Source organism: Lepisma saccharinum, chromosome 24 (genome assembly GCF_977018435.1).
Source record: "Lepisma saccharinum chromosome 24, izLepSacc3.1, whole genome shotgun sequence".
Lineage (NCBI taxonomy): Eukaryota > Metazoa > Arthropoda > Insecta > Zygentoma > Lepismatidae > Lepisma > Lepisma saccharinum.
This window is the reverse complement of record NC_139252.1, coordinates 26,067,478-26,082,558: the sequence shown is the minus strand read 5'-3', so window position 1 is coordinate 26,082,558 and position 15,081 is coordinate 26,067,478. Positions and strand designations below refer to the sequence as shown.

The 15,081-nt window shown below is 38.5% G+C and overlaps 1 protein-coding gene across 1 annotated transcript in view; it reads right to left on the bottom strand.

Annotated features, from left to right (window-relative positions):
* Positions 1 to 15,081, bottom strand: part of LOC145977963 (unconventional myosin-Ia-like) — a 989,559-nt gene that overhangs the window by 49,471 nt on the left and 925,007 nt on the right. Inside the window, exons 14-15 of the mRNA XM_083110307.1 lie at positions 7,167 to 7,339; positions 3,704 to 3,840 (exon numbers count right to left, since the gene is read on the bottom strand). Coding sequence (XP_082966433.1) covers positions 3,704 to 3,840; positions 7,167 to 7,339 — 310 coding nt within the window. The remainder of the gene's footprint in view (positions 1 to 3,703; positions 3,841 to 7,166; positions 7,340 to 15,081) is intronic.

Below are 15,081 nucleotides of genomic sequence, written 5' to 3'. Positions count from 1 at the left end.
CACTGCTACTACAGTAATTCTTAGCAACAAATTTTAGATATAATTCTTGAAGCTTTCCTGGCAGTGAATGATGAAGGTTTTCTCGGGATGATTTACGGTGATTTACGTAGGACAGGCTTCTGAGCTTTCGAGCTAACATCATTCTCATCTTCTTTACCTAAAGATGAGAGGGATATACCTGCTTCTTTCCCTGAAGATGAGTGACGTTAGCTCTCGAAAGCTCAGAAGTCTATCCGCAATTCACCTGGTAGATATCCCAAGAAAACTTCTTCATCAAATCTTATGATGAATACAAGTAGATATTTTACAAAGAATGTTTGCTTATTTACTATGATTTTACTGTCATACCCAAGATGCAAAATTTACAATTATATTCGAAATTCAAAAAAAATAATGGAATGCAATTTAGACTGAAATATAGATTTTTTTAGGATTATGCACTAAGATCATAATCACACCCATTTTCTACCAATTTGATTAAAATAGTAATAATAGGAAAGGTAAATATTTGTAATTTTGTGTGTGTATTCATAGTGGAGTGGTCAGTTTAGTACGTTACATAATTAGATGTTCTAGGTTTAAATCGTGGGTAAGGCATAAATGGGTCATTACACTTGCTTCATGTACTTCATCTAATTACACTGGTCTCCAAAAAAAGAAAAAAAAATTCGAGCCCTCACACCATTCCTGCTGATTCTTATGTAAAATGACCTCCTGAATCCAAATATGACCCCCATTTTCCCCCATCACCCACCATTTTTGGGGGGAGCCCCCACCTATTTTTATCACTTTTCGATAATTTGGAGGGATGAATAGGATTATTTTAGCCTTTACATTTCTTCTGAGGGGCTAGAGAGATGAAAAGTTCTAAAACATGAACATTTGTAGCAAGGAAGTAGATTGGGGGGGATTTGCCCCCTTAAATTGTAAAAAAAATAATTAAAAATGATCGATTTTTCTAGTTTTTTCACAATTTTTTCACTTATTTTCTACATATTCTAGATTCCAGCCCCCTCATCCTCCCCCAAACACCCCCAAATAATAAAAATATATAGCAACAATAATAAAAATATATAGCAACAATATTAGAAATATATAGCAACAATAATAAAAATATATAGCAACAGTTCGGAAGATTCACTGTACCATGCTGGCGCTCTCAATACCTCGCGGGAACAGGTTTGCATAGGAATTTTCATGCTTTGACAAGTTTAAAGTTGCATTCCTCTTGTCACTATAGTCCTGCACTGTAATCTTTATCTTCCCTCAGTATAGGTGAACACTCAGGAGTAGGACCCCGAATGAAGGGAGACGGAGGGATGGAGGAACAGGGAAGGTCGGCTCAAAGGTACCTATAAATCAATGCCATTTGCTGTGCCCATGGTTTGGCGGGAACCTCGCTGTCATCTCACATATTGTTACTTTTGTATGACTTCCATCGTCGGGTTATCTAGCAAAAGTAAGCATACAATTCAGTATCCTAATATCCCTTCAGCTCTAAGACCAGTTCCTCACAACGAATCTTTGCCAATCCCAGTGCCCCCAAAAACCTATACTCTAGAGCCAGAAATGGATTTGAAAGACTGAGCCACAGCCTGGACCATCAAATGATACACCCACCGATGATGAAGAGTGTTCTGCTTATTCAGCTCATCGACAACCTCACCTCGTTACTCAGTCAGAATTGAATGATCTCGTCAGGGATTTGGAGTTACCTAAGAGTAAATCTCAACTTCTTGGATCTCGACTTCAGCAGTGGAATCTCTTAGAAAAGGGCGTAAAAATCTCTTCTTACAGGACCAGGCAGTCAACCCTGAAATTACTTTTTTCGGAAGATTAAGGCTTAGTGTTCTGCCCTAATTCAAATGCATTGATGATAGAACTGAAGATGGAATGAGACCCAGACAAACGGAGACTGTTTATAGACTCATCAAAGACAAGCTTGAAAGTTGTCCCGTTGGCCAATGGGAATGAGTTACCGTCAGTCCCGGTTGCATACTCTGTGGATATGAAGGAGATGTACGAAAACATCAGCCGAATCCTTGATAGAATCAGTTATCATGATTATAATTGGAAACTTTGCGCTGACTTAAAAGTTGTAGCTCTACTCACGGGCCTGCAATCAGGCTTCACAAAATACTGCTGCTTCCTATGCGAATGGGATAGCCGAGCCCGAGACAAACATTACATCATATGGAACTGGCCTTTGCGAGAAAGTTTTACACACGGTCAGAAAAATGTCACTCATGATCCTCTGGTCGCGATGGAAAATATTTACTTGCCTCCTTTGCACATCAAACTCGGATTGATCAAACAGATTGTAAAAGCAATGGACAAGACAGGTGATGCATTTCAATTTTTGAAAACAAAATTTCCTCGTCTCAGTGAGGCTAAAATCAAGGAAGGAGTTTTCATGGGCACCCAGATAAGACAACTTTTCCAAGATTCGACGTTTATTGAACACCAGAATGGAAAAGAAAAACGAGCTTGGCTTGCATTCCAAAACGTGTGTGACAACTTTTTGGGTAATAACAAAAGTGATGATTATGTCGCTCATGTCGAGGAATTGCTGTCAGAGTACAAGGACATGGGGCGTAACATGTCTCTTAAAGTGCAAAAGTGCATTTCCTTCATTCACACCTGGACTTCTTCCCTGAAAATTTAGAAGCAGTTTCGGATGAACACGGGGAACGGTTCCATCAAGACATCAATAAGTTCGAGAGGAGATTTTCAGGGAAGTGGAACGCGAGCATGTTAGCAGAGTACTGCTGGTTTTTGGAACGAGAAACTTCTACCTCAGGGTACAAAAGGAAAAGAAGCACCAAATAAAGGTACTTATCTTATTTATTTATTATTCTCTAGATTTATTATTTTACCTTTTATTTATTATTCTTTACAGCTGAAATATTTTTTTCACCCCTCCAAATCAAAATCATGGCCATAAAATATCAAAAAGTGATAAAAATATGGGGGCTCCCCCGAAAACGGCAGCTGATGGGGGAAAATGGGGGTATTGAGAGCGCCAGCATGGTACAGTGAATCTTCTGAACTGTTGCTATATATATTTTTATTATTGATGCTATATATTTTATTATTGTTGCTATATATTTTTATTATTTGGGGGTGTTTGGGGAGGATGAGTGGGGCTGGGAGCTAGAATATGTATAAAATAAGTGAAAAAATTGCGAGAAAACTGGAAAAATCGATCATTTTTAATGATTTTCTTTAGAATTTAAGGGGGCAAATCCCCCCCAAATCTAACTCCTTGCTACAAATGTTCATGTTTTAGAACTTTTCACCTCTCTAGCCCCCAGAAGAAATGTAAAGGCTGAAATAATCCTTTTCATCCCTCCAAATTATCGAAAACTGATAAAAATAGGTGGGGGGGCTCCCCCCGAAAACGGTGGGTGATGGGGGAAAACGGGGGCCATATTCGGATTCAGGAGGTCATTTTACATAAGAATCAGCAGGAATAGTGTCAGGGCCGATTTTCATGCAGACCAGTGTTATCAATCATCTTCATCATTGCAATTAGCCTAGCTAACGAAAGCAAGATAAAATAAGCAAAATAGAAACAGAAATAGGGAATGTGAAGTAGAAATACACAACACTACTTTATAATGGCAAATTTATAATAATCTCCTATTAACTATATAAGCTGCCAAGTTTGTATCTGTTGGTTAACTGTGTGTATGACACTTACCTTCAGGAAAAAGAATTTTGAGCAAGGGGTGCTCACACCTATACATTGCTAACGACAGGTCCCTGTGCAATATGTCGTTGTTTTTATCTATAAACCCAGACACATTATATGTAACTGTCCCTGCATAATGCTTTAACCTGTAAGAGTATAAAAATAAACCATTACAATGCATTTTTTATTATAATCATCAACAATTGTTATTATTGTGTTTGAAAATGCAGAAAGACTATTGTATCTGACATAATCTTACCTGTATTAGAATCAGGACACATACACCACACAATATGGAAATAAAAGGCCGCGAAAAGCTATTGCATCTCTGTAATCAGGGTAAAAGATTGAAACTCGACAGCAGCTGAACTTACTTGCTGAATTGAAGTTCAGTTCTTGCCGAGTCTTAGTGAGCTTTTACTTCATTTTATCCTTCCCTGACTATCCTGAAGACTGTGATGATAACCATGAAACATAAAGCCCTTTCTGGGCTTTTATTTTTGTGTTTTTTAATGGGGGGGGTCTTCATTATATTATAGGCAAGACTATGTATTTACTTTTCTGAATAAGGCATCCTTTCACTACTGAATCTCATTGGCTACATGATTTGGTAAAATTCCAACTATCGTATTTTGCAATGGTGGCACGGGATAAATGTATTTGTTGTTAGATTAGGCATGCTAGGTTAATATGATGTCTTAGCATTAACACACTGAAATGTTCATTACATCAGGGTACGGTGGTACTCAATATGGTATGTGATAAGTAAGACCATAGAGATTTCACAAGTGTTCACCCTCAGAACGTCACCCTGTGTTGAATCTTCTATCGTCCAGCAGATAACAGACAATTAGAGCTGATGCTAAGCAAGGGCATAAGAGGGTCAGCGGGGAGAAAATCTGAGGGATCTGACATCATTGCTTTTCTACCCTTTTTTAAAATGGATACCTGGAGGAAGGAGGGTAAAGGCAGCCAAAGCAGAGTGCTGATGACATCACCTTTGTAACAATTCAAAGTAGTTTAGAATTTTATATACTTTATTTCACAAAAACTCCATTGGACTATACCATAGAAATTTTTATTTAAATTAGTCTTAATTTTACATGGGATAATTATTTAATTACCAAGTACATTTGTACATTTATTCTGCACTATTCCTGAATTCTCACAATACATTTTCTTAAATGTGATGACCTTATTTTTTTCAAAATATTGATACCATCTTCAATCAAAATTATGAACTATTACAAAAATGTTATTTGTTTATTTATTTCCCAATTATTGAATTACATCTAATTTTTTTATAATTATCCAAGCTATCAAATTCATCACTAATTTATAATACAACATACACTACCTGATGTAATTTGTTATTATCTTGCCATTCCTGGCATCTAAACATAACTTTGTCCTTTTAATGTTTTCTTTTTTTACCTGTATGTGATCATAAGATCTTATTGCCATATTAATATACTAGATGTTATTGCCGTATTAATATACTCCTGCAGATAACTAATATTATTGTGGCTGAAATGATACGTCAGTAAGGTCCATTTTCTCTTCCCCAAAAGAAGTATACTGACTTGAGCAGCTTGGGAGTAAAACTTGATAACCCACATTCTGTTCAAAATTGAGTTATCATTGGATTCAGTTGCTGTGTAGTCTAAAGTTGCCGTACAATAGTGAATGAAGTTCCCTCAGGAGCCACAGATAGCCAGAAACGCACGGGAACATCTGGGTACCAAATAAGCCACAATGTAATAGACAAACTTTCACCTGCATTTTTTGGTATCATGCATGTAAAAAAAAAAAAGCCGATAATTTTTTATGTGGGGTTGGCAACACTGATGAAGTTGAGCATGCACAGGAGCATGCCCTAGTATTCTGTGCTTGTAACAGAGATAGAATCGCTAGAGTGGGGTTCCGTACGTGCGAGTAGCAGTAAGGTGAAATGGCTGCCATAATACAAAATCCCGCCAAATGTGAAGTGAGATCTGTCATACGATTTCTGAACGCCAAAGGACAGAATGCAGCTGACATCCATCGGGAATTGTGTGCCATTTATGGACCGACAGTGATGAGTGAAGGGAAGGTCAGGCAATGGTGCAGAGAGTTTCGGGAAGGGCGTTCAAATGTCCATGACGATGAGCGTAGCTGAAGGCGTTATCTGGTGGAATGTGTTAACAAGAAAGTGCATTCCAATCGATGGTTCACAATATCTGAATACGACAAAGAGTTTCCAGAAGTGTCTGCGAAAACAGGGCATCGAATTGTGACTGACAACCTAGGGTGTCACAAACTGTGTACGAGGTGGGTATCAAAAATGCTGACAGACGCTCACAAAGAGCAAAGAAGGACAGCTGCACGGGGATTTTTTGGCCCGCTGGGGGAAGGATGGGGATTACCTCTTTTCACACATAGTGACGGGGGATGAAACGTGGATATCGTATGCCACTGGGGAGTCGAAGCAGCAGTCAATGCAATGGTGGCACTCTGGTTCTCCTAAAGCGAAGAAATTCAAACAAACACCATCAGTTCACAAAATCATGGCAACCATGTTTTGGGACCAAAAGGGTGTGATTTTTGTGGAATTCTAGGAACCAGGACGAACAATTACAGCAGAGGTGTATTGCGAAACACTGAATAATCTGCGACGTGCCATCCAAAATCGGCGGAAAGAAATGCTACGCTCTGGAATTTTTCTGATCCATGATAACGCCCACCCACACACAGCTGCTCGTACTGTTGAGACAATTGAAAGATTTCAATGGGAATTATTCAATCATCTCCCTTACAGCCCTGACCTTGCCCCCAGCGATTTCTTTCTTTTTCTTCACCTGAAAAAGTGGTTTGCATCGAAGCGTTTCAACGACAGTGATGTGCATAAGACATCAGTTCTGGACTGGCTGCACTCTCAGGTGGCAGATTTTTACGCAGAGGGTATACGGAAGCTTGTGCCATGCTATCAGAAACATCTGGAGGTTAATGGTGACTACGTCGAAAAATAGCCAAGGTATGTACTTGTTTATCAATTACAATAAATTTCTTCTATCGTATTCTTGTTTTTAAAAAATATCGGCCCTTTTTTTTTTACATGCACCTCGTATATTTGTGGCTATGATGCCACGGTTCCCAGGTTCGAATCCTGGCCAGGGCATGGATGTTTGTGAGTGTCCATTCATCAATTTCAGCATATCATCACTCATCCCCATATTAGTAAATTAGCCAAAAGTGGCACAAAAAGTGAAGTAAAATAAACCAAATCAATCAATCATGCTTTTGTGGGTTATCAAGTTTTACTCTTGAGCTGCTAAATTAATATCTAGCATTTTCTGTATGATGTACATTACCATCAAAACTATTATTTTAGAAAACTTGATGTGAATGGTAATAAGCTATTCCAATTTCATTTATTGGTTTTAGTTGGAAGTGTATAAGTGGATTAGTAAACATTGTAGAAGGCAATACTTACCTAAAACAATTATGTGGCAGGCTATTATCTGTAACAAAGTTTTTTTGAGAATGCACTTCAAAATTTGTATTCCCTGAACACACTTGGGCCAATTTTGCTAGGAAGGCTTCATCGGATACAACTCCAGGTTTGAGGCACTCTTCATCTAACATTGATAATATACCATGGTTATTCTGAAAAGAACAACTTCAACTTCAAATTCTCTGACAAAATATCAAAAGAAACATTAATGTACATTTCATAATGCAGTTAGAGTTTATGCAATACCTATGCATATGTGGAACAACATAAGTACTCACACAACATAAGACTAGTGTACATTTGTACAAGAGAATACACAGAGACCCAGTTTCACTAGAAAGCTGTTTGTAATTTTGTTCTATTTTTTATTTTAAAGATGTTGACAGTTTAATCCAGTGTTGAAATGTAAGAGAAGAAAACATGTGTGTAAATTTATTGCCTAAATTAATTTCTAGGAAAATGGAAATAAGAGCATAAAACACAAGCTGTAAGATTAAATTCATTTCAGAGAAGTGCATCAATATTCCGGTTTCCACAAATATATTTTTCATATTTTTTAATTCATGTGTGTCAGAGCGTAAGGCAAGTTTTCGTGCCGTATTATTGTGGGTAACTTAAACCGTCAGTGGATGGCTGGTAAGCAGTGTAAGTGCCAGCAGGAATGCCCACAGGTGGGTTTTGTTGTGTATTTGGAACACACGCAGATCGCACTCAAGGTGTCCAATAGATTATAAATGATATGCATGCATAATTCAACATTATTTAATTGATCACAAAATTCCATTCAACAAACTATAATGAACTCCATTTATACAAGACAAAACATAATTTGTTTTTACCCACATATCCACAATTTCAAAGGTCTTATAAACCATACAGACTATTTACATAATAAGCATTCACACATAGGACATTCCCCGCATCGATGAAATTTTGAGTCAGCAAAATTTGATTATTATTATTTTATTTTTACTTCATTTTACCATAATCACTCAAATCTAATCTTTCCGGTGGTTTTCTTTGCCTCCGACATCTACTAACACTCTTGAATCTGCTGCTTCACGTCTATATAAATCTATGTTCCCTCCTGCAACGGCAACCTTCATAACAAATCTGCTACTTCAACATTCTTCTTGTACACAATTTCATATTCATAATTAGCCAAGAACAAACACCAACGTTGAATCCTGGATGAAGTCATAATGGGCATAGCCTTTCCATATTGTAGTAATTGTTTGGCGGGTAGTGAATCAGTCCATATTTGAAAATGTTTTCCATAGATATATTTTCTAAATCTCTTCACAGCAAATATAATTGAAAGCGCTTCCTTTTCATGATGAGGATAAGCCATTTCATGTTTCGAAAGAGTAGTAGATGCACACTCTATTGTTATCAATTCACCATTAATTCTATGGCACATCTGAGCTCCTAGTCCATAGCTCGAAGCGTCACATATGATTACTGTATCCTTGCTAGGATCAAACGGAGTTAAAGTTTCGGATGACTGCAGTGCTTCTTTAACCTTTTTGTACTGACTTTCACAGTCATCACTCCAATTCCAATGCACATTCTTCTTTAATAAATTGTACAAGGCTGGAATCAGTATGTCCATATTTGGAATGCATCTTTGAAAAAAATTAACGCCTCCCAAAAACGACTTCAATTCCTTCACGTCATGCAGGCATGGACAATTAAGCAATGCTTCAATCTTGCACTAGCAAGGTTTAATTCCTTCCGCAGAAAGTTCATATCCAAAGTATTGAATGGATGATTTAAAGAACTTGCACTTTTTCAAATTAACCTTCACGTTATATTGTGCTAACCTGTGCATGACCTCAATACATCTGCTAACCATTTCATTCAGTCCAGATCCACAAATTAGAATATCATCTTGATATGGAATTACATAATGCAGACCTTGCAATATCTGTTCAATTACTCTCTGAAATATTTGAGACGAAAATTTTAACTCCAAACGGCAATCTTGTGTGTTGTAATAATCCCCATGGCGTGTTCATTACAAGCAACCTTTTAGCTTTTTCACTCAAAGCTATTTACCAATAAGCTTTTTGTAAATCCAAACTAACAAATATGGCATTTCCTCTAACTTTCTGGAAAATATCCTCTAACAGTGGTAGGGGATAAGAAGCATTTTCTACATATTTGTTCAATGTACTTTTTAGATTGCAACAAATGCGTAAATCTCCATTTTTCTTTTTAATGACAACCATCGGACTGGCCCATTCACTGGTATTGACTTTTTCATAAATGCCATTTTCTACCAATTTATCCAATTCTGATTTTACTTTATATTTAATTCCATAAGGCACATTGTAAAATCTCTTAAAAATTGGAGTTGCGTCTGGTTTTAATGGAATATCAGCTCTAAAATCCTTTATAGGAAAGCTTAAATCACCATCAAATGTAGAATGAAATTCTTCCTTTAGAATATCAACGATCCCTTGAATATCATTAGTTTTTTTACACCTGTCACATTTATTTAATACATGCATGAAATTACGAACATCAGAGTTCATTGCATTATTTTCTGTGACATTGTGTGCAATAATATCAGACTGCAGAGAACAAGTTCCCCTTGCACAAATTTCAGTCAACTCACAATGCTTGGGGATCATAATTTGAATCCAACTTCTTCCTAAAATCGGATGTTCTAAATGACAGTTAATTATATACAAATATAGATGATAGAACTGATTTCTCCACGGAACATTCACATTAACTTTTCCCCGTAAAGGTATCACATTATTACCAGCACCTTTCAATGTACAGTTAGGTTCAGACATTGGTACATTTTGCAGAAACGTTTGATAAAAATCTTTACTAGCTACAGATGCATAGGATCCAGTGTCAATCTCAAACTTTGCTTCAAGACCATGTACATTAATTTCTATTAAATATGTGTGCTGGTTAATGTTGGAATCTAGTTCCCTTGTACACACTTTTATATCATTTTCCGAATTGTTGATCACATGTTGTGATGATTGAAGTTTGGATACCTGATCCACGATTTCTTCTTTATCAACTTTACTATTAAAGTTGATTTGTGCATTATTAGAATGAGTAAAAATAGTTGCAATAAATAAATCTTGATTGGCAGATGTGTTTGTTGGGTTAGCTTCATATTTAGGTGTGGATTCTAACTCAGTTGTATGAGCAACAAATTTGTTATTGAGTTCATAATTTGTGGATTTTCTTCGTTCAATGTTAATCCTTTTATAACATTTCAAATAATTATGGCCTTGCTTCCCACAGAACGAACAGTAACTTCCTCCATAATGCCCTTGCACTTTCGACTTTGATTCATATGATTTTGAATTATTACCTTGACCATGAAGATTACTTTGCTGATTGCTAAATTTGGAATCATTCTCATTTTTACATGAAACCTTATTCACTTCATGAAATCTTCTGTCATTGCACCCTTGCACTTAATATTCATTGTGCCTTGTACGTTCACTTCACGATAATTATCCTTCATATCACTCTCGAGTTTTTCCATTTGTCTAGCTAACTCAAAAGCTCTCTGGAATTACATAATGTTTTCTGCTATTATTTTCTTCCTAATAACGTCAGACCTTAAACCGCTCACAAACTTGTCAAACAATGCAATAGGTAAAAACTCACCATATACACATGCTTCACCTATCTTTCGGAGCCTTCATGTAAAATCTTCAACCTTCTCCACCTCCAATTGCGTACATTTTCTTAACTTTAGGTGTTGCACTATAAAATTACTACTTGGATTGTAATAAGAAATGAACCTATCAGAAATTTCCTTGAAATTGAAATCCCATCCTCATCACCATTTAATAAATCTGTTGTGTATTTGGAACACATGCAGATTGCACTCAAGGTGTCGAATAGATTTATAAATGATATGCACGCATAATTCAACATTATTTAATTGATCACAAAATTCCATTCAACAAACTATAATGAACTCCATTTATACAAGACAAAACATAATTTGTTTTTACCCACATATCCACAATTTCAAAAGATCTTATAAACCATACAGACTATTTACATAATAAGCGTTCACACATATGACAGGTTTGTGGACACAAACTGCATCCACTCAACTTTTGTGGGGAGGGAGATTTTCTGTGATCTAAATTTGACTTATTAAACAATACAGCATTGTACGGAAGTTGATTTACGTTACAATTTAAGCATCGCTGCTATACTTACTACTTGGATTGTAATAAGAAATGAGCCTATCAGAAATTTCCTTGAAATTGAAATCCCATCTGTTGTGTATTTGGAACACATGCAGATCACACTCAAGGTGTCGAATAGATTATAAATGATATGCACGCATAATTCAACATTATTTAATTGATCACAAAATTCTATTCAACAAACTATAATGAACTCCTTTTATACAAGACAAAATTAATGTAGCACTAAAAACCTTTGGTGAACGAACAGAACTCATAGAAAATATAGTGCAAGGACAGAAAGTTGAAATAAAGGAAGCTGGAGAAAAGGTTAATTTTCTCCATGAGAAGGCTAAAAAGATGGAAGTAGCTCTTCGCCAAGAAATTCAGGAACAGACAGTTACAATTATAAGTAGGGTCAGTGAACTGCAGGAAAAGATCCATAATTTACAGATTCGACCAGAAACCTCTTCCGATATAGTGCCTGGTCCAATCCGAGGACTGAATCCAGAAGCTACTGCCTATGAACCTCCTGTTGTACTAGCAAATCCATTCTTCCACGGTAATACCACAACTTCTGATAGATGCAAGAGGCCTAGAGAAAAGGACAGTATTGATGGTTTTTCTCTGCGACGTGGAACAGAGTTTAAGATGCCCAGAATGGCTGATATCGCGAACATTCCGAAGTTTAAAGGCGATATCGAAGCTCAATCTGCCGAAAGATATCTGCATGAATTAAATGTCAGTTTCGACTTAATGCAAGTGCCTGAGCACTATAGATTGGAATTATTACCTAGGGTTTTCACCGGCAAGGCTGAGCATTGGTTAGCTGGTAATATGGACAACTTTGTGAATTATGCTGATTTCTGCGCATGCTTTAAGGATGAATTTGCATCAGAAAAGGCGAAAACAAAGACCACTAGCGTCTGTGAGGAACCGAAGGTATTCTCGCCTGGTCCACGACAACTTAAAGAGTTTTGCCTGGAGTGTCTACGCAGCATACAGAAACCTGGCTGACAATTTTAATGAGAGTGAAGTACTTAATTTGATCATTGGACAGTTGCCGTATCGCATTTGGAATCTTTGTCTGGCGCATGCTCCACGAAGTGTGGATGAATTGACACATTTCTTAAAGGACTTCGATATTTATGATGACCCTGATGCCTGGAAGAATAAAGAAGACTAAGAATAAAGAGGCTGCAGGGAATAAAAGTTTTAAGATCCGGAATATCCAGATGGATTCAGAGAGTCGAGGAGGAAATTTCTCACAACCTCGAAGATTCAACAGAGGATTAGGCAGGAGAGGTTTCAACCAAGATCAAAACCAAAGACAGAGAAATTTCTACAGGCCTCGTCCAGAACAAGAGCGGAACTCTCCAGACGGATGGCGTTACCAAGAACGACGTAATCCTACTTCGCCCAGAAGGTACTCTCCACCACGTAGAGGTGACAATTGTGGTTCCTTCTCACCAAGACATGATGTTGCCTCAGAGCAGGAAGAAGCAGTGGAGACTACTAGAGAGTTTCTGCACAACCAGCGATCTCAATCATGTCAAACAAACGTCGACCTTTTCTAAGTGCCTCCTCTTCGTTTAGGCAAGTAAACTCGAAGGGACGAAAAATACAAGAATAATATGTAGATTATTTTTGCTGACCGAAAATGTATTTTCTGGCAGTCAAGTGCAAGAGGTTCCGAATGTGAAACTGGTATATTTTCCAGAAGACTCAAGAAGAGAGTGTTAGATGGTAGACAAGTAGAACATTATATTAGTGGCATGAATTTTAGCACCAAAGTATTCATTTAAGAAGGTTTTGGTTCTGACTTCCTCTGGTGAATGCTTTTTCTAAAAACTGCACCAGGCCGAAATAAGTATTAAGAAAAATGCAGTTGATGTGTTGTTTGTTACCACTCCTGATCAAATGAAGGAGGATTCTCCATATATATATATATATATATATATATATACAAATAATGAAGGAGACAGTAAACACTTACCACACGAATAGAAATAATTCAATATTTCGCGATCTGAGTCGCATTTTCAAGAAGGTAGATAAAAGATCGACGACACTGTAAATAATTCAATATTTCGCGATCTGAGTCGCATTTTCAAGAAGGTAGATAAAAGATCGACAACACTGTGAGTAGAGGCACAGAATACCGACCGTAGCGTCTCTACGGTCAGTGTTGCCAGAAACAGTTGAAAGGAAACACGAAATACTTTAGCCAGTGTTTACTGTAAGGTGGGTGGGTAGTTTCGGGGAGGAGAGGAAAGAGTTACTGGTTGGCTAGGTTGAGTCCGGGGGGTATAGTGGCGTGCATGCCTGCTATATAGGCCCTTTCCCATCGCCTGCGGAAAGATGTGTCAGAGCGGGGGGGGGTAAAAGGTGGATGATGGCAACACGGAAGCAGTTATTGAAGGTTGAAGGTGGTGTTATGGCTGTTGGTGTGGATGGCAACTGTGAAATCAGAGTTTTGGGTGGAGGAACGGTGATTATTTATCCTTAGATTCAAGGGGGTGGAGGTTTCGCCTAGGTAGAAGTTGCCGCAGATTTGACAGATGAGGGTGTAAATTAGATTGGATGAGTGGCAGGTGCCCTTAGGGTGAAGGGTGAACTCTCCTGCCGCTGTAGGGATCAGGAGGGTGGGGGAGGTGATGAGTATGGGGCAGGTCTTGCATCTGGGTTTGTTGCACCTGTGGGCTGGGGGAAGGGGTGCAGAAGGGGTGGGGGTGTTTCGGACCAAGATGTTTTGGAGGTTGGGGGGGCGACGGAAGACGACCCTAGGTTTTTCCCGAAAGATGTCTCTGGTCTCGGGATCACTGTGCAGGATGGGGAGGAGGGAGTGGAGGGTATGTCTGATTTTCGTAATGTGAGGGTGGTATTGGGTGATCAGAGTTGGAGGGTTGGTTTTGGGTTGTTTGGTGCGGTTGTGGGAGTTAGCTCTAGTGATTTGTTTGTTGATGAGGGTGGAGGGGTAGCCACGGTTGGTTAGGGCTTGGTGCAGGCGTAGGTTGTAGTTTTGGTGGGATGAGGGGGATGAGTTGAGGCGCTGGCCTCTGAGGGCAAGGGAAAATGGGATGGCTTTTTTGGTGTGGTAGGGGTGTGAGCTGGAGTAGTGGAGATACTGGAGGTGGTTGGTTGGTTTGATATGTATGGATGTTTCCAAGTGGTCTCCCGCAATGTGGATGTCCACATCGAGGAAGGTCACTTGGTCTTTGGAGTGGAACCAGGTGAATTTGAGGGTGGTGAACTCATTTTGTCGGTTTAGGAATGTTGTGAGGGAGGGTTTGCCATGTGTCCAGAGGAGAAAAATGTCATCAATGAATCTTAGCCAGAGGAGTGGTTTCAGTTGCTGGGAGTCAAGGAATTCCTGTTCCAGCCTGCCCATGAACAGGTTGGCATAAGAGGGGGCCATGCGGGTACCCATAGCTGTGCCACGTATCTGCAGGTAATGTTGGTCACCGAAGCAGAAGTTGTTGCAGGTAAGTACAAGGTTGGCTAGTTGTATCAGGAAGTGAGTGCTGGGATTGTGGGGTTTGGGTCGGCTGTTAAGGAATGATTCCATGGCACGGAGGCCATGGGCATGGGGAATATTTGTGTAAAGGGATGTGACATCAACTGTTGTGAGGATGGTGTTGGGTGGTAGGGATGGTAAGTTTTGGATGATGTTGAGGAAGTGGTTGGTGTCACGGAGGTAGGAGGGCAGGGTT